General features: G+C 39.4%; 1 protein-coding gene across 1 annotated transcript in view; it reads right to left on the bottom strand.

Annotated features, from left to right (window-relative positions):
* LOC309552099 (teneurin-2-like) overlaps positions 1-23,233 on the bottom strand; it is a 1,659,581-nt gene that overhangs the window by 36,059 nt on the left and 1,600,289 nt on the right. The window contains exon 26 of the mRNA XM_082252878.1: positions 16,878-17,113. Within this exon, the coding sequence (XP_082109004.1) occupies positions 16,878-17,113 (236 nt within the window). The remainder of the gene's footprint in view (positions 1-16,877; positions 17,114-23,233) is intronic.

The following is a 23,233-nucleotide window of genomic DNA, read 5'->3' as shown; positions in this document are numbered from 1 at the left end:
CATGTCCAGAACCAGAAAAAAAAAGATTGTTTGTCTTAGAATTGCAGTAGAGCAGGGATGGGGCTCCGCTCCTTTCACACCTGGACGTCTTTGGAGGCAGGCATGACATCTGAACTTCTGTGTAGGGGTATATATACACACACACATATATGTATATATACACATACACACATATAGGTGTGAAAGTAGCGGAACCCTAAGCCTGCGCTAATTAAATTATTTGCAGGGATGTGGCTCCGCTCCTATCACACCTATATGTGTGTGTATGTGTATATATACATATATGTGTGTATATATATACCCCTATACAGAAGTTCAGATGTTATGCCTGCCTCCAAAGTTGCCCAAAAAATGCCCAATAAACGCCTGCAACAACACACCTGGGCGTTTTTGTTGCAGGCGTTAATTGTGCATTTTGGGCATCTTTGGAGGCAGGCATGACATCTGAACTTCTGTATAATGGTATATATACACACACACATATATGTATATATACATATACACACATATAGGGGTGAAAGTAGCGGAACCCTATGCCTGCGCTAATGAAATTATTTGCAGGGATAGGGTTCCGCTCCTATCACACCTGTATGTGTGTATGTGTATATATACATATATGTGTGTGTGTGTGTATATATACCCCTATACAGAAGTTCAGATGTTATGCCTGCCTCCAAAGATGCCCAAAAAATGCCCAATAAACGCCTGCAACAACACACCTGGGCGTTTTTGTTGCAGGCGTTTATTGTGCATTTTTTGTGCGTCTTTGGAGGTAGGCATGACATCTGAACTTCTGTATAGGGGTATATACACACACACACACACACACACACATATATATATATATATATATATATATATATATATATATATATATATATACACATACACACATATAGGTGTGAAAGGAGATGGTTCTGGACATGCTACAGAGCTGAAACTTCACAGGTACACTTTTTAGACCCCCCCAGACACTAAATCCAAAGAAATCTCTTTTTTTATTTTCAATAATTTTTTCAATAATTGGCTCTCTATCAAAAGCGACAATTTTTAAGAACTTTTTTTGTGATTAGTCCTGGGGCATGACCCAGAAACCTAGGCACTTTTTAGGGGCATTTTTTGGGTTTTAGGGCTTCAAAATGGTGTTTTTTGATTCCAGAAGTTCGGGTCCCATTTATTTCAATGGGGTTCTAGAATCCGAACTTACGGGAAGTTCGGGTGTTCTGGTCGAACCGAACTTTTCAAAAGTTCGATCATCCCTAACTTTGTAGCCAGCTCCAGGGCCTACACCCAACCCCTAAAGGCTTGTATGCCCAGAGTGCAGACAAGTATGCCTTTTTTGGGATGGTTACTGCTGTTATATGTTCCACCAATTATACCAGTTAAAATCTTGTTAGTTTTGTCAATGTATATTTAACTTAGTTCAGCATCTTGAAAATATTTTCAGTTGCCTACCGATTTGTTTATGCATTGTGTTGACTTGCCTTGTTATAATATACTTATTGAGTCTACCCTCCAGTTGCTTGTGGCTTAGTATAGAGTGGTTGTATACTAGCAATTAAGTAACGCAGTTTTGAGCTGCCTGCAACCTATAACCAGGTGAGCAGCTTGATGAGTTGCAGCAGGACAAAGAGTTTTCTAATGATGATAGTGTTTCCCCATTTATATGTTTTTTAAATGCTCTTTTTGTTATTCTTTATAGTTTTCTTTTTTAACTTTGGACATGGTTATGTTTTTAGCCTTTTAAACTTATAGCCCATGTGAATATAAATATTTTGCAGTGTGTTTGCATACAGTTGATTTAAAACATTCTAATTTCTGTTCTTTGTTCTTCGATGACAATGTTCCCTCCTAGTCTATAACTTTGAGAGCAACCCTCAGTCTTTGAAAATGTTCTCTCTTAAAATGAACTGTTTTTATCTGTCCAGTAAGTGCTTGTTGCTTACAGCTTTCGTTAAATTAAATCATGTTACAGTCACTGCTAGCCAGATGTTCTTTTATATGTACATTAGTAAAACCAACTAACAACAATGTTTGAGATTACTTGGGTCCAGCAAAGTATCACTTCTAGTTTGGGCTTCTATAAACTGTACCATAAAATTGTCTTGAAATTGGTTTATTAATGTCTGCCCTTTCACTGTTACAACAGGGCACATGCTCCAGTCAGTTTCATGGTAGTTAAAATCTGTCATTGTTTCCACTGTCCCAGCCCTTTCTGTGCAAGGAGTCTCCACCTCTTCAGTAACACTGGGGGGGGGGGGGGGGGGTCTGAAACAAACTTCAATAATTAACTTTAAAGTGTACACATCCACATGTAGCTCCACCTATATTGTCCCAGCAACACTCTCCATCAACATCACAAAGGTCATCTTTCACACTCACTTTCAGATCACGCCTCACATAGAGACAGACATTGCCATCTTTTTGTTTTACCCTGTCTTTCTGAAGGAGGCCACATCCAGGAATTAGACTAGACATGCCAAAATTCAGCAATACCAAATAAATAATTTCTTTATGCACCAACACTTCTATTTTGCTTGCCAGATATCTGGCATTGGTGAACATACCATTTAATCCCTTGTAGCATTTAGCAATTTTGTTTTGCACATCTTTTTGATAGTACAAATAGTTCTGTAATTACCAATATATATATAAACAAGCACTGAACACATTTAGTGTTATAGGAACTGGTCACCAGTGAACGATGTCTAATGGGGAGTGGTAAATGATTCATTGTGGGGCTGTCACGGGCATGCAAGTGTAAATGTTCTACTTAATCATTAGGCAGATTATAGGACTATTTTCTTCTAAGCCTAATGGAAGTTCAGCACCATTTAAAAGGCCAATCAGCAACACAGGAATGGCTTAAAGTCAATAAACATAATGTTAAGTTGTCTTAGTCCATAACTAATGTCAGTAAGCTGGATATTGGGGAGAAATGTAGTATGGTCTATTGTGACTCAACCCTTAAACGTGGCCTTAATCTAGCCCATAAACATAACCCTGTGATAACAGCAAAAAGAATTGTTACAATGAAATTTGTATTATCATGCTGATAATAAGGTAAAACTGCTCCAAAAGTCTAAACACCAGAGTGTAAAATGTCCACAACTTCACACAAAATCTACTACACTGAAAGTGTATCAAGGTCAAATGCATTTCAGTGTTGAATAGAGATTTAGGAACCTAGAACCGCTGGCAGGTTTGTATTGCTTTCTGTGTCCCTGATAGGAGAATTTCCTTTCTCTATTTGTCCTGCTGATCATTGTTACCTGAACCTAAACTGATGAAAAGTCCAACATTTTACGATAACAGGAAGACAGGGTGCACTTGTACCCATAACAATTGCTTGTCATAGACTGAGTGAAATTTGTAGCCATCCCTGAAGTTGATTGTGTGATTGACTGCTGGTTGAAGGGACATGCTGGTAGGAAAAATGTGTCCATCTGCAGCTGCAGCCAATTAGCTCAGTTGCTGATCAGTGTGTTTTGACAGCTGTGAGTGCAGTTGGGGGCTTCCTCAATCCACCTTTTTTTGTGTGGCTGTAGAAATCTGTAAGAATATGGCAAGCTTCGTGCTTCCTAATTTTAGGGGGATTTCTTCTCACTTCCTGTTTTATCTACAGGGAAGGAAGTGAAAAGAAATGTCCCCAAAACAGGTAGGGGAAAAAAAACTTATTAGGGGTTTTATTCATTCCATTCTTTATTCACAATGAGAAAATACACTTTTAAGTAAACAATACAGAATGTGCAGGTCTCCCCAAAAACAAGAATGATGGCAAGGTGTTTCATTCTCAAATGCTGGTGCAGAAGGTACGGTAAGTAGTTGTGCATATTAGATATCTGTTGAATGCAACCCATTTGTACTTCTCTTAAAGTGGAGTTCCGGGCACAAAATTCAATTTCTAATAATTACTGCATTGTATTCCTTACTCTCCGCTGAGTCAGAATTGGATATTCCCATAGTTTTTTTTTTTTCACTTACCTGTTTACAGAGGTTTGTATACTCACCTTTCAAAGGACTTCCTCCCTCCTGTGCCTCGGCTCTCCTCGTCACTTCCTGCCGCAATGCGTCCTGGGAGCTCTTCCTCGGCCCTCCCATGATGCACTTTGCAGTCACATGGGCGGCCGACCACTGTTCTCATTTCTTGACTCACAGGCCTACGCCCACTGGAATCAGGAAGAAGGGAAGACATTTCCCCACAACGGACTCGGAAATCCACAACAAAGATGGCGCCGCACATCAGAAATTATATAAAGTAAGATTTTATTCTTGCAAACTCATTATTTCACCATTCTAACCAGGATTAGCGGATGTATCGATGTGTAAGGGTGATTGTTAGGGGGAGATTGAAAAAAAAAAAACGATTCTGTGCCCGGAACTCCGCTTTAAATCATTTTCAGATCCTGGCACATTTTGGGTTTTATTGTGTTTATTAATCTGAAATTGTCAATTTTGCCAGATGTTTAACCGCTTGCCGACCGCCGCATGACTATTTACTGCTGCAGTCAGCCCCTCACAGGCAAAGTGACGTAGTACTACGTCGCTCGCCTGTGAGGCTCTAGGGGGCGAGCGCACGACACCAGAGGCGCGCTTCCGCCACCACTCATTCCCTAAGCAGTCCGCGGGAGTGACTGGAGGACCCGCTGTCCGCCGGTCACTCGCGATCTCCCCGTGGAGAGGGAGAAAGGCAGGCGTCTGATGTAAACAAAGCCGCCTGTCATTCTCCCCTGTGTAAGAACAGAGATCATACGGTCCTGCTATGTAGGATCGTATGTCTCTGTTGTTACACCACTAGCCACATCCCTTTACAGTTAGAAGCATGTCCCTAGGGACACACTTAACCCCTTGCTCTCTAATAAAGTTAACCCCTTCCCTGCCAGTGTCATTTTTACAGTAACAGTGCATATGTATAGCATTGATTACTGTAGTAATGTCACTGGTAACCCCAAAAGTGTCAAAAATGTCAGTCAAGGGTCAGATCTGTCCGCCGCAATGTCGCAGTCCCGCAAAAAAAAAATCGCAGATTGCCACCATTACTCGTTAAAAAAAACCCCACCAAAAATGACAGAAATCTTTCCCTTAGTTAGTAAACGCAATAACTTTTGCGCAAACCAATCAAAATACACTTATTGCAATTTTTTTTACCAAACATATGTAGCAAAAAACAAATTGGCCCCAAATGTTAAAAAAATTAGATTTTTACATTTTTTTTCTGGGAATTTCATATAAAAAATTTGAAAAATATTGTTATTTTTTCAAAATTTACGCTTTTCTTTGTTTATAGCGCAAAAAGTAAAAATCGCACAGGTGATGAAATACCACCAAAAGAAAGCTCTGTTTGTGGAAAAAAAGGGACGTCAATTTCATTTGGGTACAGCATCGCACGACCGCGCAATTGTCTGTTAAAATCACGTAATGCCGAATCGAAAAAATCGGGCCTGGTCAGGAAGGGGGTAAAATCTTCCAGGGCTTAAGTGGTTAATGACTGCTGATGGTCTAAAGATACTTTGGTTTTTACTTTAAACACAGACAATGGACAGTGAGAGTATAATTTCCTTTTGAGTAAGCAAAGGGCGAAAATCTCAAATATCAATTTCTTTGTTTTAGCGATATTCCAGGGTACAGAATTATTTTTGCTATGGAGAGATCTGTACAAGGTATTTTTAAAGCATAAGCAATCCAATGATATTTATTAATGCTTTAATGCATTACATAGCAAACAAATATCAGGTAACATGAATACATGGTTATGTTCATCCTGTTGTGGCAATAACAGGAAAAACATATTTTGTGCAATCTGTTGTATAGTCTACAGTTGAATTGTCCAAATAGCAAATCAACATTTTGTACAGTGGTGTGGCTTTTTTTTTGTATCTTGCCAGGAGCAATAAAGGTTCTATATTTATTAAGAATGAAATGTGTTTTATATATGCATTTATCCTCTGACCAGGATGAGTTGCAGCCATTTCTGTTTATTAAACTAATAATGCAAAATATATTTTTAAAATAACACTTACTAAACATTTCATAAAAACACTATATTTTGATTATTTTACTAACAAGCTTCTATTTTTCTTCCACACTTTTTCTCCTTCAAAGAGAACTACAGAATGTGAAATAGGTGCACTTTTTTTTCTACATGCCACAGGCGGATAATGAATTGTATTACTTTTCTGGAAACTATGATGAATAATTTAAATTCAGATAAAAATATGACCTCAACAGAAAATATAGAGCAGAATGGTTTATTAGAGAACTACTTAAAATAGAATTACATAGGATTTCTTTTAGAAACACAGTATTTTTGCCAATACTAGTTAATTTTGATAAAAGAGAATAAACCATTTGATTATATATGATTTATTGTAAGAAAAAAAAAATCTAAAGTAAAACTAAAGGCAAAACTTTTTTTCAGATTTGGATAGAGTGGTGAGGGGCTAGAACTATTGTCAGAATTTTTATTGCTTTTTAGAAAGATTTGCTTTCTCTAACTATCCTGATCACCAATGTCACCAAGAATAAATTAGAGTAGATCCAACTTTTTGAGTTGCCACCAGAACAGAAATTAGGTCTTTAGTGAGGAAACTTGTTCCTGTGACAAGTGTCTAAAAAGTGTTTTCCTTTACAATGGAAAGCTATTTTCTCACTTCCTTTTGAACGTAAAAGACAGGAATTGAGGAGAAATATACCTAATAAAACACAGGTGGCAAATAAATGACTGACAGCATATTTAACCCTTCCCTACACTAAAAAAAGTTTTGATTTTATATATACTTTAAATCACTTTACATTAAATTAATTAGGAAATTATCTCATTGTACTATTGTCACCTACAGACATGAGATGACAGCAGACCTGCATTTAGACATCACAATGTCCTAAGCACATATACATAATGACATATGTTTGTATAAGCTCCACATCTTGTTTAATGTGATTTTTTAAGTTAAAAACACTGATAAAATGCACTATTGGAGTAAGTGTGCAGTCTAATTTAGAGAAGGAACTACTTTTCATTTGTACAGACCACCAAACAAGAAAAACGAGATATGGTTTCATGTTTACTGAAATAAGGCCTTCTGACCTTTGTTAACTTCAACTGCTCCCTCTTTTTTACACTCTTGCTGAAGTTAACCATATATGTACAGAAGTAGACAGATTAGGCAAGTGACCTATGGAAAAAGTCATTACTATCTATAAATCTTGAGGTTTGGTGTTGCACCCTCTAAATCTGCTGGCCCAGACAATGGCCCATAAGTGCCTTATGATAAATACAACTTAATATCAGAAAATGGCCAAAGTGGATATGATTTGTATGACTGTGACACCCAACACTGCACAAAAATGCTTGAGAAAAACAATCAATGGGTAATTGAGAGGGGAGGGGGGTTATACATGCTGAACATGCTATTGATATGACTGTGCCTTTCACTATGCCTATTGAATGGTAATAGTCTTGATTTTACTGCCATTTTAAAAAATGGCCAGTAGTTGACTGAGGTTTATGCTACAGTTGTTCCTGTTCTAACTGATGCAAAACGTTCCTGCTGCTTGGCAATTTCTATCAAGCTCTCTTAAAAATGAACACACAACAAATGGTACAGCAGTTTAAAATGAGCCAGTAGCAGGTAGTATTTAGTAATGGGATAGTCCTCCAAACTGAAATATACTCTTCCAAGGGATTTTACAGGGGAGGGCCTGGTGAAGGCCGTGTGAGGACACTCCTTGTGTGAGCTCTGACACCCACTCCTGTTTGTGTGCAGCCTGCAGGATGCTTTAAACGGCCAAACAGCTGATCCTACACTGATCTTCTACTGAACCCCCACCTCAAATGTGCTTTGGTGCCTCTGAGCCTATACACGCTGTCAGTACCGCTGATAAGATGTGCCCACGATCTGTCTGTGTACCTCCTGCAGCCTCGGGTACCACACTGAGTCACTGACGAACCCGAAGGAGCTTCAGGAGCCACCTGTAAGCTTCATCAGACATTGCCAGAGTTTTTGGATCAATTTGATTGGCAGACACCTTGACTTATATGACAGTGCTGGTTCAGTGCCTCCTATATGAGCTTACTTTGGAACCTGCCTCTGCTGTCTGCCATCTGCTGAGGGTTTTGCTGAAAGCTGCTGCCAAAATATTTCAAGTCCACCAAAGTACACAGAGTGCATAGAAGCCCTCTATCTGCAGGCAGTACGGCAGCCCATTCCTTCTCTGCCTGATATAATATTTGTGCCCGCGTTTGCTTTCTGCCGCAATACTGTCACCCGCAGACCCTGGCTTATGGTTGGCTGAACTGTGACTGATTGGTGCTTTGTCTCTGAATCTAAATTGTTTCTACTGTATAAGAGTTAAGTGTTAAGTGCCAAGCTCTGGGTCTCTAGGGGGGTTGCTGAGGGGTAAAAATACAATTGACACTGCTCACAAGAAGTAGACATAGAAAAGCTCCAATAAAGATACATTGTTAAAACATTTAGGCAACTTTCTCTAGGATAATTTATGTGATTACCTCTGAGTATCTTTGGGAACATTCCTGACCTGTAATCAATCAACTTGTTCATTTCTTTGTGTGTTTGTTTAACACAAAAATCAGTCCATAACCATTAACTAGTCACCCAGCTGCTACTAAGTGCTGTCATGAGTAAATCTAGCAAAGGCAAAAGTATGGGAACCAGATCAAGACACCAACAAGACAAATGTGACAAAGGTGCCAATATTGGTGATTTTTTTCATAAACCCCAAAGTCAACAGCAGCCCAGGCAGTCCTGCCACTCGGTTAAGATGGCTACACCACAGGCAGAGTCTGAAGCTTCATCGCCGGCTCCATCCATAGATAGCAAGGAAGAAACTGAGAAGACATGCACTGATCACTGAAGTCTGGTAGTGACATTGAAAGCGGAGCAATACCCCATGTTAGAGAAATACCTTCAACTATTACCTACTAAAAGAGACATGGAATCTATGTTTCGGACCTATCAAAATGGACTTTGGCTAAGCGAAGATTCCTTTGGCCACTAACCAGAGGTCTTCAGGAAGCCGAGATCACATATAGATGGGGCTTCTGGTTCAATTTACAGACGAAAAAAAATGCCCATACTTTTGTTCTCCACTCTCCTGCGGATCTCTCAGTCTTTACTAAAATTCTTGGGCTGCCATTGGTAGAACTGGATCCTTGGCCAGACCCTCCAATGTGGACTTCCCTAGCTCTACCTGTGTGGGAACCTTGGTAACCAGCTCGTTCGGGATCTATATCGGGAAAGTCGCCTACACCATTTGAGAGCGGCTGCCCCAGATGAGAGGTTCCCTGGAGACTAATCAAGAAGACAGATGGAGAAGGGGAGAAATGACCAGCCAGGAAGGTGGTTTGCTGCATTATTTATACAAATCTGTGCTTCTCCTGATAAAGTGAATCCAACATTTCGTGAAATGCGTTGAGATGTATGCAGCACAGACTGTCGCTTCTATGTGATATTGTGTACAACAGGATCTATATAATACAAATCATTATTTACATATGAAGCTGTATATAGTTTGAATTGAATTTCAATATTTATTGATGTTTTTTCTACTGATGAATTCACCGTGTTGTTATTATTGTTTTTAAATTATGATGTTCAATAAATTTGTATAATTTTAATATTTAGTATCTGTCTCTTTAAAAGTCCCACAGACCATCCCTTGTATTTTTGATAAATTATATGACCTAAATTTTTACCCGCTTTTGAACTTGATGCAACAAGCCTTTAGGCGATGGTCATCATTGGGCATTCATTGTTGGGAAGGATGTCTATTTTTAGAATGGGCATACTCCCTAGATTTCTTTATATTTTCCAAACAATCCTGATTCGGGTTCCACATTATTTTTTTAGATTATCTCGATCTATGCTACTAAAATATATTTGGCCAAGATCCTTGGCTAGACTAAGCTATGATATCCTGGTGAAGAAGCGATACGCTGGTGGAGTAGGCCTGTCACATCTGGAAGTATAGCATGCAGCAGCATTACTCAGTAGGGTACTAGATTGGTTCCATTACAAATTTACTAAGCAATGGGTGACCCTTGAGTAAGATTTACTGCCTATCCCACTGACTTTTCTTCTATGGCTTCTTCCTATGAAGAGACCACCTTCAACACAGTTATTGCTTTTGTCTTCTTCTTTTATATATGTTTGGGACAAGGTCATCACGAAGCACAATGTATCTTCACATCCTGGGCCGCTAACTCCAATATTGGGCAATCTGGGATTCCCACCCAGAATGTTAGACAAGGATTTTCTTTGTTGGCAAATGCCAAATCGTCACTTATTTGGCACTCATTCTCAGACGGGGGGTTGAAACCCATGGAAGAGCTTAGCTTCCATCCTGATTCTAAGGGAGGAGAAAGGCTAAAATATTTTCAACTACGTAAATTCTATAACGAGCTGAGTGGGGCGAATTTCTGTAGGGATTTGACCCGGTTTGAGGAGTTGTGCCTCTCTGATTTAAAATGCCCCCATGCTATTTCTAAAGTTTTTGGCATTCTACTGGCGCATGCATTTCCCGACCGCCCCTTCTTTACTCAAGACTGGGAGTGAAAACTAGGTAAAACTGTGATTCCTGAGGAATGGAACAAAGTGTTCTCACTCACTTTCAAAATATCCCAGGATCTTTGCATTCTCAGGAATGCAACTATAAGATTCTGACAAGGTGGTATTGTTGTCTGGTCTTATTAAACAAAAATTATTCCAGCTATCTCTGACCAATGGTAAATCAAGAGGAACACTACTACATTTATGGTGGCCTTGCCCCATTATAAAACCATTTTGGTCGGCTATATTTAAACTGAGTCAGTTGGTCACTGGAAAAATATGGCCTGAGACTCCAGAGGTAGCACTTCTTTCCCTGATCCTGGAATCCATTAAATCTATCAAGAAGGGTATATTTAAATTTTGGTGATGGCAGGTAGAGCCTTAATCCCAAGATATTGGAAATCTTCAACATATTAACAATATGCGGATGGGTAGTAGAGATAAACCATACAATGTGGATGGAAGAGTTAATATCCATAGAAAACAAAAATGACCATAAGTTTAAGGAAGCTTGGACTCCATGGGTGGAGTTTCTTGAATCTCCTCAGCTTTTATCTTTTCTAAGTTAGCCAGGACTTTATCCGTTGGATGCTATTTGTTTTTTTTTTTTTTTCCTCTATTCTCTTCTATTTTCCTTTTTTTCATCTTTGTTTTACTTTAAATCTTTAGGTTGGCATTGATAGAAAAAGTAATGTAGAAATATATTTATATAGTCCCTAGCCTCCCTAAAAGGTGAAGGCCATGAGGGTTTATTGTAGTACATACTAGGGGTCGCCATGGAGTACATAGGTCCAGGGCTTTTTTTCAGCCGGAATGCACCGGAAAGGCTTTCCACCACCTCTGGCAGCCCTCTCTTATCCAACCTGTGTCAGCTGCTGCCCTCGAGTTCTTCGAGAGGTACCAGCATGGCATCCTACAGCTTCCTGTGTTATTCAGGAGGCAGCTTCCGTCCCCACCTCTAGAGCTCTCCAGAGACTGAGTTTGTGGAGAGAGGAGAACTGTAAAAGAAGGGGGGGTTTGCAGAGAGCACTGTGAAAATGTGTGTGGGGATTTGAGCACAGAGGAGTGCTGGGGGGAGTTTGAAGAGAGGAGAACTGGAAAAGTGTATGTGTGTGTGTGTGTGTGCGTGTGGGGGTGGGGAGGGGGAGGGGAATTTAGAGAGGAGGAGGGCTGGGAAAGTGGGGGGATTTGTGCAGAGCGGGGAGCTGGGAGAGTTGGGGGGATTTAGGCAGAGAGGAGGGCAGGGAGAGTGAAGGGGATTTAGACGGAGACAGGAGCATGGAAAGTGGGGAGATTTGTGTGGAGAGGAGGGCTGGGAAAGGGGGGGGATTTGTGCAGAGCGGAGAGCTGGGAAAGTGGGGGGGGGATTTGTGTGGAGCGGAGAGCTGGGAAAGTGGGGGGGGTGTGTGGAAAGTGGGGGGGGGGTTGTGTGGAAAGGAGAGCTGGTAAATGGGGAGGGGGAATTTGTGCAGAGAGGAGAGCTGGGAAAGTGGGGGGATGTGTGCTGAGAAGGGAGCTGGGAAAGTGGGGGGGGGAGGATTTGGGGAGAGCTGGGAAGGTGGGGGGGATTTATGCAGAGATGAGAGCTTGGAAATTGGGGGAGATTTGTGCAGAGAGGAGGGCTGGGAAAGTGGGAGGGATTTGTGCAGTAAGGAGAGCTGGGACATTGGGGGGGGATTTGTGCAGAGAGGAGAGCTGGGAAAGTGGGGGGGATTCTTTCAGAGAGGAGAGGGGGGATTTTAGCAGAGAGGATAGCTGCGGGTTGGACATTTGTGCTGGGAAGGGGGGAAGCTTTGTGTAGATGTAAGAGCTGCAAAGGGCAGAGGTCAGGTTGTGCGAAATGAGAGCTGTGGAGGATGGGGAAGTCCAGGGTGCAGAGGTGAAACATTGGGGGTGGCAAAAAGGTGAGATCTGTGGATTGGGGTTAGCTTTAGATGGAAGTGCAGAAGGGGGGCAGAGATAATATGAATGAGGTTGCAGAGGTGAGATGATGATGGGGGGGGGGGTGAATTGTGGATAGGGTTGCACAGTGGAGCTGTGAACAGGGGAAAGAACAGGTGAGCTGTGGATGAGGGTTGCACAGGCTAGGTGTGGATGGAGGAGAGAGAGGTAGGCAAAGAGATAAGCGGAAGTGAGGATTTGATGGTTACTTTTAGGGGAAACTTGAGGGGGAAGAACTGGGTAATTTGCTGGGGGACAGTAAAGCATACAGAGTTAGTGACCAAGAGTATGTAATGCATGGCACAGCTGTCAGGGTCCAGTGGTGAGAATTTTGTACATTACATACTCAGAACCACTATACTCTGTATGCTGTGCTGTATGTTACATACCGTATTAAAGGCCTCTGGATGATACTCCTTAATGTTGTACTCTGCATAATGGCTTTTGAATACATACTCCTTAGTCCTGCATTCTGTATGCTAGACTGCACATTACATACCACTGCTATCTGTCTGCTGGGCTTTAGCTTACATATTCCTGACCCCTGCACTGTACTCTGTACACAGGGCTATATGCTCCATGTTTCTGAGAACAAGGGACGCTTTGCATTCAATGTAAGTACTATCCTGTTTGCTGATTTTTTTTTTCTGTGCCTTGTGTGATATGCACTGCTCACAACTGCACAATAAACACTTCTGAGCCCTGTGTGTTATGACCTGGTACTTTGTGTGTTACACATTCCTGAACCATGTGCCTTGTGTGACACACAGTTCTAAGCCTTCACTTATTATTATTTGGCACCGCTGTACTTTTCTCCTCTAGGGAAGGTGTGTCTGGGGGTGGAGTTTGGGCGTGATTGAGGGTGGGGTTTTGGCATGGTTGGGGGCAGACATTTGGGGTCGGGAGAGTGAGTTCCTGCACCTATTTTCTGAGAAAAAAAAGCCCTGCCAAGGGTCAAGGCTAATAAGCAACGTTGCTTCTTCTTTTTTTTTTCCTTGATGTACAATGCCATATCTTTCTTTCTTTTTCAATAATAATATATTAAACTGAGTATTTAGTAATGGGCGAACTGGTCAAAATATGCTACAGTAAAGGAGTACAGGCAAATGTTTTACTAGAAATTAGGAGACTGCACATTATACAATCATGTAAAATGGGTCAGCATTAGGATAATTTTACTGAAAAAGGCTTGGCCCAAATACATTGTAGATAAAAGAGTACAGATAGAGTTTTTTTTTCAAGGAAATAAGATACCACAGAGGATACAGTGTGTAAAATTGGTCAGCAGCAGGACAGTTTTCATGAGCTGAAATTTACTGGAGGCAAAGAATACAGACATGTGTTTTACTACAAGAATTAGGCCTTAGGTGCACACTGTGCTTGAATGTAGGTTTTATTTTCATTAAATTGATGCAGCAATATGTTGCAAACAAAAAGCCACTTCAAAAACGATAGTCAGTAACAAGTACCGTATATACTCGAGTATAAGCCGACCCGAGTATAAGCCGAGGCCCCTACTTTTACAACAAAAAGATGGGAAAAATGATTGACTCGAGTATAAGCCTAGGGTGAGAATGCAGGGTGGCAGGCATGGTACAGGAGAATGCAGGGTGGCAGGCATGGTACGGGAGAGTGCAGTGTGGCTGGCATGGTACAGGAGAATGCAGTGTGGCTGGCATGGTACAGGAGAATTCAGGGTGGCAGGCATGGTACAGGAGAATGCAGTGTGGCTGGCATGTACAGGAGTATTCAGGGTGGCAAGCATGGTACAAGAGGATGCGGGGTTGCGGGTATACTAGTGCGGTTGTGTTTCACTTACCTGTTCCAGAGGCGCCTTCATTTTAAGAATGGCGCCGCCCGGCGCCGACACGTCAATGCGCACTCGCCGCCGCCGCTCGGGAAAGCTGGTATATGTTCGGCTATTCCCGGCCTGTCTCGAGCGGTGGCGGCGCATGCGCGGTGACATGTATACGCCGGGCGGCGCCATTTTTAAATCTTAAACACGTCGGAGCAGCCGGGAACTTTTTTTTTTTTTGTTGACTCGAGTATAAGCCGAGGGGGACGTTTTCAGCACAAAAAAATGTGCTGAAAAACTCGGCTTATACTCGAGTGAGTATATACGGTATGTTTAAAAAAAATGACATAAAATAGACATCAAGAATTCCCTAAAAGTAAAACAAAAAAACACCAAATACAACCCTAAAACGTATGCCCTATCAACATTAAAAAAAATACTAACCCCTGACATAAAAGTATTTTTTTCTTAAAGGGAAACCTTGACGCTAAAAAAAAGTTTGTTATGGACAGTACAGCAGCTAACCACTGACCTCAAATCAACCACAAAATGAAGTTAAACACAAACAAGACCCCAATAATAATAACAACAAAAAAGTACAGTAAGTGGGTTGAGAGCTAGCAATCATAATTTAAATACAGGTTGCAAACTGACTCTTTCTATGCAGTTTGTCCACTTTACCTATGCTTTTTCTGCCACAACTTCCACTTTACTGACATTTTGGCTGCTCTGTGCCCCTTCTTTTATAGTAAGGAGACTGGTTTATGTCAAACCCCCTTAATTGCCTCTTCTAAGCCTACTGGCCATAGTTTAAATGCCATACAGTGCATTATGGTTTTTAAAAAAAATTCTCCATCCCTAATTGAGATGCATTTAAATGATGAAAGGTGACAAGTGTTTTATTTAAAAAATGTAGTTGTTTGTCATACACAATGCTTTAGCTGACTACAGTAAATGTCACACATGGCTGTTTAAAGAGGGAAAGAGTGGGGCTGCTTATAGCTGTTAATACTGGAATAACCTCCTCCTTGCCTGTCGCTTTAAAGAATTCTAAGGCATAACATTTTTGGTAAGATTCCCCAATTTACAACACAAACCATACAAATGCAAGATCTGCACAGACGTGCTGCAAATTATTATATAACATTTTACACAGTTCTAGGTGGAGTGCTTGTTCATCATAGTGATCTGGTTCTGAGTTAACATGGTCCAAAATAAGTTTGTTATATGTATTAAACTGTCTCTAAACTGTAATATTACAATACCATGTTCCTCCTACATTCTTTTTACAGATATCATGTTCCATTATTAGTTGTAATTCCTTTTATGCGTCATTCCATGTAAACTGTAGAACAGTACTGTTGTGCATTTTACTAATACCTACACAATGGATTTGATTTACTAAAGGCAAATAGGCTTTTAATTTTGCAAGAAAGTTATTCAGAGCTTAGTGAATGTGGTGAAATTTTATTTTGCAAAGAGTACCCAATTATGTGCAAATTAAAAAAAAAAAACAAAAAAAAAAAAAAAAAAAAGCATTTCTTCTTGCACGTGATTGGATGATGGAGGTCACCACATTCATTAAACTCTAGGGAACATTTCCTTGCAAAGTACATCTTCTCCTGCTAAGTAAATAGTCTATTTGCCTTTAGTAAATTAACCCCATTATTTTATCACAGAAATGAATTCTAATTAAAAAATAACGAAATTCCCCCCACAAAATTCAAAAAGCCAAAAAATAAAATGATGATGATGAGCAGGAAATTGATGATTATTGTTACTATTTTATGCAAATAGCAGACATATGTACTAATCAATGTTTTGCTGCTATGAGTATGGCTACTATATTGTTCTACACACAAAGTTTTAAAGTGCTGACTGTGCATTTAATGCACAAATACAAACGCACACTAACTTACAAGTTAGTTAAAAATTTTCTCCAGGGATAAACAGTTATGTTTTGTGCTTGCTCTGAAATGAGACAGATTTTGTGAAGGTCATACATGTTCTGCATCTATAAGGCTGTGGAAAAAAAACGTTACTTTACAGCCACAAGGGGCTATCAAATCATATTATATAGAAAATCAACCTGGAAGGTCTAGTCTCCTATGCAATAAAAGCTCTAGGTTCTGACACTGACTAAATTGTCTAGTTCTACTGCTAGGTATTATCTGTAATATGCTATGAGACCGTAAAGCAGATCCTAAAATTCAATAACATAAAATGATTTGAAAGCTACATTCCATCCTACAAAGGTAGTACTTTGTGATCCTATATTAATATCCCTGTGCCATTGTCATTTATATTGTTTTTCTCATTATTGGAATATATTGCCTTCCTGTCTTTCTGTATTTATTCAATTCATTTCTGTGATTTATGCTAAATGTAAAAATAAAATGCTCTAGGCTCTGTGCACATAACTGAACATTTTTCAGTTGTATCTGGTCAATAAACATCTGTCATATATTTGTCCAAATTCTTTTAATAAAAAGGGCACCACACCATGTTCCTAGAAGAAAAATCGAGTTTTACCATTAACTGAACAATGGTGAGTCAACACTGATAACACTTACTCGAAGTTTCCTCCCAAAGACAGTTACTTTTCCTTTTGTCTGCTCTTTTCGTAGCCGCCATTCAATTGAATTCAACCCGTTTTCCATGGGCAAAGAAATATTCCGCCGTCCAATGGTAGGTGTTACTGTGCCAGCCAGTATATGGGGCTCACTGTGGAAACTAATTCCCATCCCGTTGGCATACATAACTCTCAGGGTCCCATTACTGCATAACTGGTAACTGTTACGCACTTGATCTAGGGAAAAAAAGATTAGTTTGGTAAGCAGTAAGTTGATAAAATAATTATATAATGCTGACATATTAGATGAATTTGGGAGCATACTAGTTCCTTACCTACAGTACCTCTAGGGCATTTTTTCTAAGGTCCATTAGTTATCACACATGGTGATTTCATTTATACTCTACAGTATTAGGCTAGCTAAAAGGGTGCATTCACACTTGCGAATGCACCCGCACTGTAACAATTGTCGAATTCTCTCAATTAACTATGTAACTGTGATTAGATGAGATGCAGAAGGCAGTCACCTTGAGGCTCCTGCAGCTAATCCCCGCAACTCACATGTAATTGTTCATGCAGCAATCACATGCAAATGATCGGCCCGAGATACCTGCGTCCAGGGCCGAACACTCATATGTGATTGCTGAATGATAGATTACATGCGAGTGTTTACAATTAGCTGTGAAGGACAGCAGCCAACATTGCTTTCAATAGGGCTGCTTCCAGTAGGTAATTGCGGGAACACCCGCTGTGGTTCTCACATCTTATAGCAGTGGGGTTGCATTCCCAGGTGTGAACGCACCCTAAATGACACAATCCTTATTTTTTTGTCAGATGTGACTCTCAATAGAAGGCTGGGCTATTTAGAAGTGCTTTTAAACATAGAGACATAGAGGAATGATGTCAGAAAAAGAACAAGCAGTCTATTGAGTCTGATACTTTTTCAGCTTGTTTGCAAGTTTAATTTTTTTTTTGTTTTCCTATGTGTATCCAAAGCATGTTTAAATTCACTTACTGCTGATTTACTCACTACCTCTGCTGGAAATACTGTATAATCCAAGCATCAACTACTCCTGAGGTAAAATATACTTTTTAAGATTAATTTTACTCCTGCTAGTTGGAGATCATCTTCCGCTTTTCCTGATTCTAACTTCATATTCAAAATTCTGCCCTCCTGAACCTATTTGGTAACCTTAATTTTTTTAATACTTAAAAAAGTATTTCAATGTTTCAAACATATCCCCCTTTGCTCCTGACTGTACATATTATATAAGTGACATCTCTCCTGATGTGTTTTATCCTGCAGATATTCATGGTTTTTGTTGCTTCTCTCTAGACTTATTTTATCTTAAAAATGTATTTTTGTCCCCAGAACTAGATACCGTTTTCTAAACAAGGTCTAACTAAAGATCCATATAGGGTAAGCAGAACTCGGTATGAGCTCTCAATTGGGACTAAACTTTGTTTCTATTGGTTTTCACCTGTACTTTTAGCTTATTTGGTGTCAAACATAGTATTGTATCGAATCCATGTAATCCATTTGCGGACTGTGTAAACAAAGGGGCAAGGATAGCGCTGATATCACTGACCAAATATGGCCACGTGACCATGACCATTACTTGGATAATGACATCACTGGGTATACCCCGCCCCTTTGCCTACATTTAGTGGTGGGGATCTGAGTTATAATTTGCAGTGCGTATAGTGATGGTATCATACTTGCCCATCGGTCGATGGATTTTTGATTGTGGTGAGTTAATAGGTGTTGTTTATCATGATTAAGGTGGATCTGCACCTGTGAATGATGTGATTGATAATGCATGTACATCATGGAACTTTCTTGGAGGCATTGGATTTTTTACTAAAAGATTTGTCTTTAGTTACATTTTTTTGTGAATGAGTAGAGGTACTATGTACCTCTTATTCATTGACATGTAATGCTGAATTGCTCCCATACAAGTCAACAAGAATGCAAAACCTGCTTTAATCAGGCCAGAAGGGGCTCAACTGAAGGTCAAATGCACTTGTCAATAAATTCTATGATCTTAGAAATATCCTAAAATTATGTAACTCTAATTCCTTCTACACAAAGCCCAAGCCCATTGACAGAAACCTTGATAGGGTGCGTAATGTTTACAATGACAAAATAACAAATTAGATGTAGCTACAAAGAGTGAATCTGAGTTTGATTCAAAAAGGGATTGCTCAATATTTGTCCAACCCAAACTTAAAGGTAAATCCCACTGAAGTCTATGGGGGAGAAGGGCCTTTATGTGGCTTTGAGGGTAACACTGAAAACATACAAGTATTTAAATAACATGCTTTAGGGATGCCAAGCATAGTATTTAACCCAAATGCATGGTGTTAAAACCATGCCAAGTGATATTAAACCCAAAAGCAAACAACTATTATATTGCAGGATATCATTTATTAGATGTGATGGCTGCATTTGTCTTCTCTTTTAGTCTTTTTATTACTTTCTTCTATTTTCATCTGATGATCCAGCCAGTAAGTCTCTTGTTTTTCAAAAGAATATGCTCTCCAACAGAATGTATCAGTTACAGTGATAAGACAAATCATTTAACACTAGCAAGGGTGCCCCACAATCGTCAGCTTTTATTTATTTATGTAAAACGTTTATCCTAAAAGGAAGAAAACTACTATAACTAATAAAGTGTTAGCTGGCATTTGGCTTCAATTTGTTAGTGTATTTAATTCTGCTAGTACATCTAACACTCCCCTCAGACTGACAATGCTGCTGTCCAATGTTGCCTCTTGTACGCCTTCATCCAATGTTGGGGCTCTATACTATAGGAAGTGTGCTACTGGCCAGATCACCACATGAAAACAAAGGGAAAAAGCCTAAGAAGAAATCATCTAATGATTGGTAAGCTGCAATATACTACATTTTTTGGTTTGGGATTTATTACCATTTTACAGCTAATCTTTATGTTGTTTTACAGAACAGTAGAGTCCGAGCAGCAAAGATTGGGTAGTGAAACTGATTTTTTCTTTTACAAATATCTTGGCTTACACACAGTAACAACATCATTTTCATTTAGTTTTAAAAATAATGTTTTTTCCTTTTAGCTTAAGCAGCGCCAAATGCTTTTTCATCAAATGGTAATAGACCCAATTTGAACAGCAGATAGAAATTGTCCAGGATTCCGCTGAGGCTGTCCCTTGTTCTTACATTAATAAGAAGACTGAAAATGATGCAGCAGTGTAAAACTGGGCAGGACAATTTTAAATAGCTAAGTTAGGATTACATTTACTAGAGACAAGGAGCACAGGCTGATAATGATCACAGATAATAAGCCAACATGTACAAAAGACAAAGAGTACAGACAGGTATTTTACTACAAGAATGAAGAAACCATAGATAATGCAGAAGTGTGCAACTGGCCAGCAGGAGGACAGATTTAATTGGATGTAACAAATACTGTATATGCCTAGCTTCTATATAAATAGGGGGAAGGCAGTGAATGTGAGTGATATAATGTGAGGTGGTTTAGGTGCACCATGTTCTTTTTTTTTTCCTTCATAGGAATGGATGGCCAGTAACAAGTGAATGCTCTGCTTCAGCACTCTAAACTTAAAAACAGACCCTATCAACACATATTAAACAAAATCCACAAAAGAAATGACAACTTAAATACCGCCCATGAAGCAAAAGCTCACTTTTTTAAAGGGAAGGCAAAAAAAAAAACGGGTTGATTGCCCAATGACCTAACAACCAGAATTAAAATTAAAAAGTACGGCTTCCTAACTGACCCTAATCTCTCTATCCAGTTTGTCAGCTTTCCCTGAAACAGCTTCCTATTCACTGATTCTATGGGTGTTCTGTGCCCCCCTTTCTGTAGTGAGAGACTGGCTTAACCACCCCCCCCCCCCCATTCAATTCTTCTATGCCTGCTGGCTGAAGTTGAAAGACAATGCATTGGATTATGGTTTTAAAAAATCCCCATAGGTGGGTCTGCACATAAATTTACAGGGACTGTGCATCTTGAACCCACATGGTTCTCTTTGAACTCAATGTAGTGGCAAAACAGAATATGTTTCATAGCTACATTTTATTAGGATGTAAATATTTTATTATGTTAATATTAGTGGAACTTCAGTCAAAAAATACAGACCTCGGGCTGGTCCCTTTTGCCAGGTATACCTATAGGAAACCTTAAAAATAGGTGTCTATACTGTTTAAAATCCAGTCATAGACTGTTTCACCCTGATCTGCACATGCTCAGTTGCTCTCAACAATTTTTAGACATTTTTAGGCACTGCTGAATTTGTAGAGGCCGATCTGCTGACATTCTTAAGGCAGAATTAAACCCCTAAATGTGTTGGCATTGGCAAATTAGAATGTTATATAAACCAATTAAATAAGAACTGATCAAAACAGCATACTGTATAGGCCTTTTTAGTAAAATCCTAATTTTCTAATAAATTTGTGTTCCGTTTAGTAATTTGCGTTCCGGCGGGGGCCGGTATATCATAACAAGTTACATGATACACCCTGAATATGGGAGCAACATTTAAAAAGTTATGAAAGGGGAACTCATCCTTTAAGTCTGGCTCTGACTAGGCCATGCAAGAACATTCACCTTTTTCACCATTCACCATTTTCTCATTTAACCACTATGTGGTAATTTTTGCTGTGTGCTTTGGGTCAATGTCATGTTTGAAGGTAAAACTTCTTTCCATTGACAACTTTCTGGCAGATTTTCCTCAAGAAAGGTAATCTGCTCCATCCCTTTTTCCTTATATCCTGACAAGTGCTCCAGTCCCTCCTGCAGAAAAGCACCCCTATAACAGGATGTTACCCCCTCCATGCTTTACTGTAAGAATAATGTTATTTGGATGGTGGGCTATATAAGATTACCGTCAGACCTATAGTTTGGTGTTGAGTCCAATTATTTTAATTTTAGTCTCATCTGACCATAACACCTTTTTCTATGTGGCCTCAGAATCTTCAAGGTGCGTTTTGGCAAAGCTTAATCGTGACTGCATTTTGCCTTTTTGAGGAGTGACTTTTTTCTTGCAACCCTCCTATACAAGCCACATTTGTGGATAATATGGGATATTGTTGTCAAATGCACATAATGACCACTCCTGCAACTGCTTAGAGTTGTTATAAGCCTCTTGGTAGCCTTTGTGACCAGTTTCCTCCTGGCTCTTTTATCTAGTTTGGAGAGATGACCTGATCCAGGGAGGGTCTGTGTTGTACCAAATACCTTCCACATCTTAATAAAAGACAATGCTTCTAGTCATTGATTTTTTTTATTTCTTAATGACATGTTGGTGTTATATATTTCACTTGGATTGGATGGAGCAAATACAGCTCGATTAAACAAAAAAGGTGTCTGTCTTCATTCTAGGTTTCAAAACAACAAAATGTGATTATTTTAAAGGGGGGGGGGGGTTACCCTCTGTAAACAGACCCATATTGGAAATGTAGAAATTGCTCTGGTCCATAAAAATACAAGGGCTGAAGTGGTTCTCCAATATTAGCAGAAAACTAATGGGTTGCCTACCCTAACCTTTAGAATATGTTTGAGCATATTATTGAATTTTAAGCTATTTCACTTATTTTGGAAAATATCTTATACTCTATTCCAGACACAGTTGTAAACCGTCTTCTGGATTTTCTCATTTACTTCTGAATTCCAGGTTCAATGTAACTGAAAGAATTCACCTGTATCGCTTCCTCTTTTTATGGATTTTTTTTCTAGACTTTTATTTCTAAATAGAATTAAATAAAAAGGAAGAATTTGCTTTGCTCAAAGGCTCTTTTCTGAGAGCTGAGATCAGCAGAACAAAACAGATTAGTACAAGAAGATCAATTGCTTATGTTTCCTTTATTCTTAGACATTTAGATGTGTGCCCTAGGAGATAGCATGTAGAAGCTAACATTTGAAAATGGGATCTACTGTGCTATTGCTAAAGCTTACAGACAATACTATCTGATAATCACCAGTTTTCACAGACCAGTGCATCAATATGAGTCCTTGGCTATCTTGTTGACTATCTCATTGTCTGTTTGAAGTTTGTGGTCATCTGGTTACTGTCATTGGATGAAGCTGACATGCTCTTCCTGAGAATTATTTCTGCACCGCAGACATCAAGCAAGGCAATTGAAGACAATCTCAGCTAACAACACTGCTGCTGCTGCTACCTCAAAAATCCCTGCAAAGGGCATCATATTTAATTTACAGCAGTCTGTCTTCAAAATGCTGTGTGTGCCTGAGATAATGCTGCTCCCAGTTTAACACATATTATGTTACTGTCCATCTCTTTGCAGTATTAAAGCTTGAGTTGTATATAGTAAACAGATTTATGTGTATTTAAAATAACACA

Source organism: Pelophylax lessonae (genome assembly GCF_965119305.1).
Source record: "Pelophylax lessonae genome assembly, chromosome: 4".
Taxonomy (NCBI): domain Eukaryota; kingdom Metazoa; phylum Chordata; class Amphibia; order Anura; family Ranidae; genus Pelophylax; species Pelophylax lessonae.
Note: the sequence above shows the minus strand (reverse complement) of the source record. Positions and strands in the feature narration are given on the sequence as shown.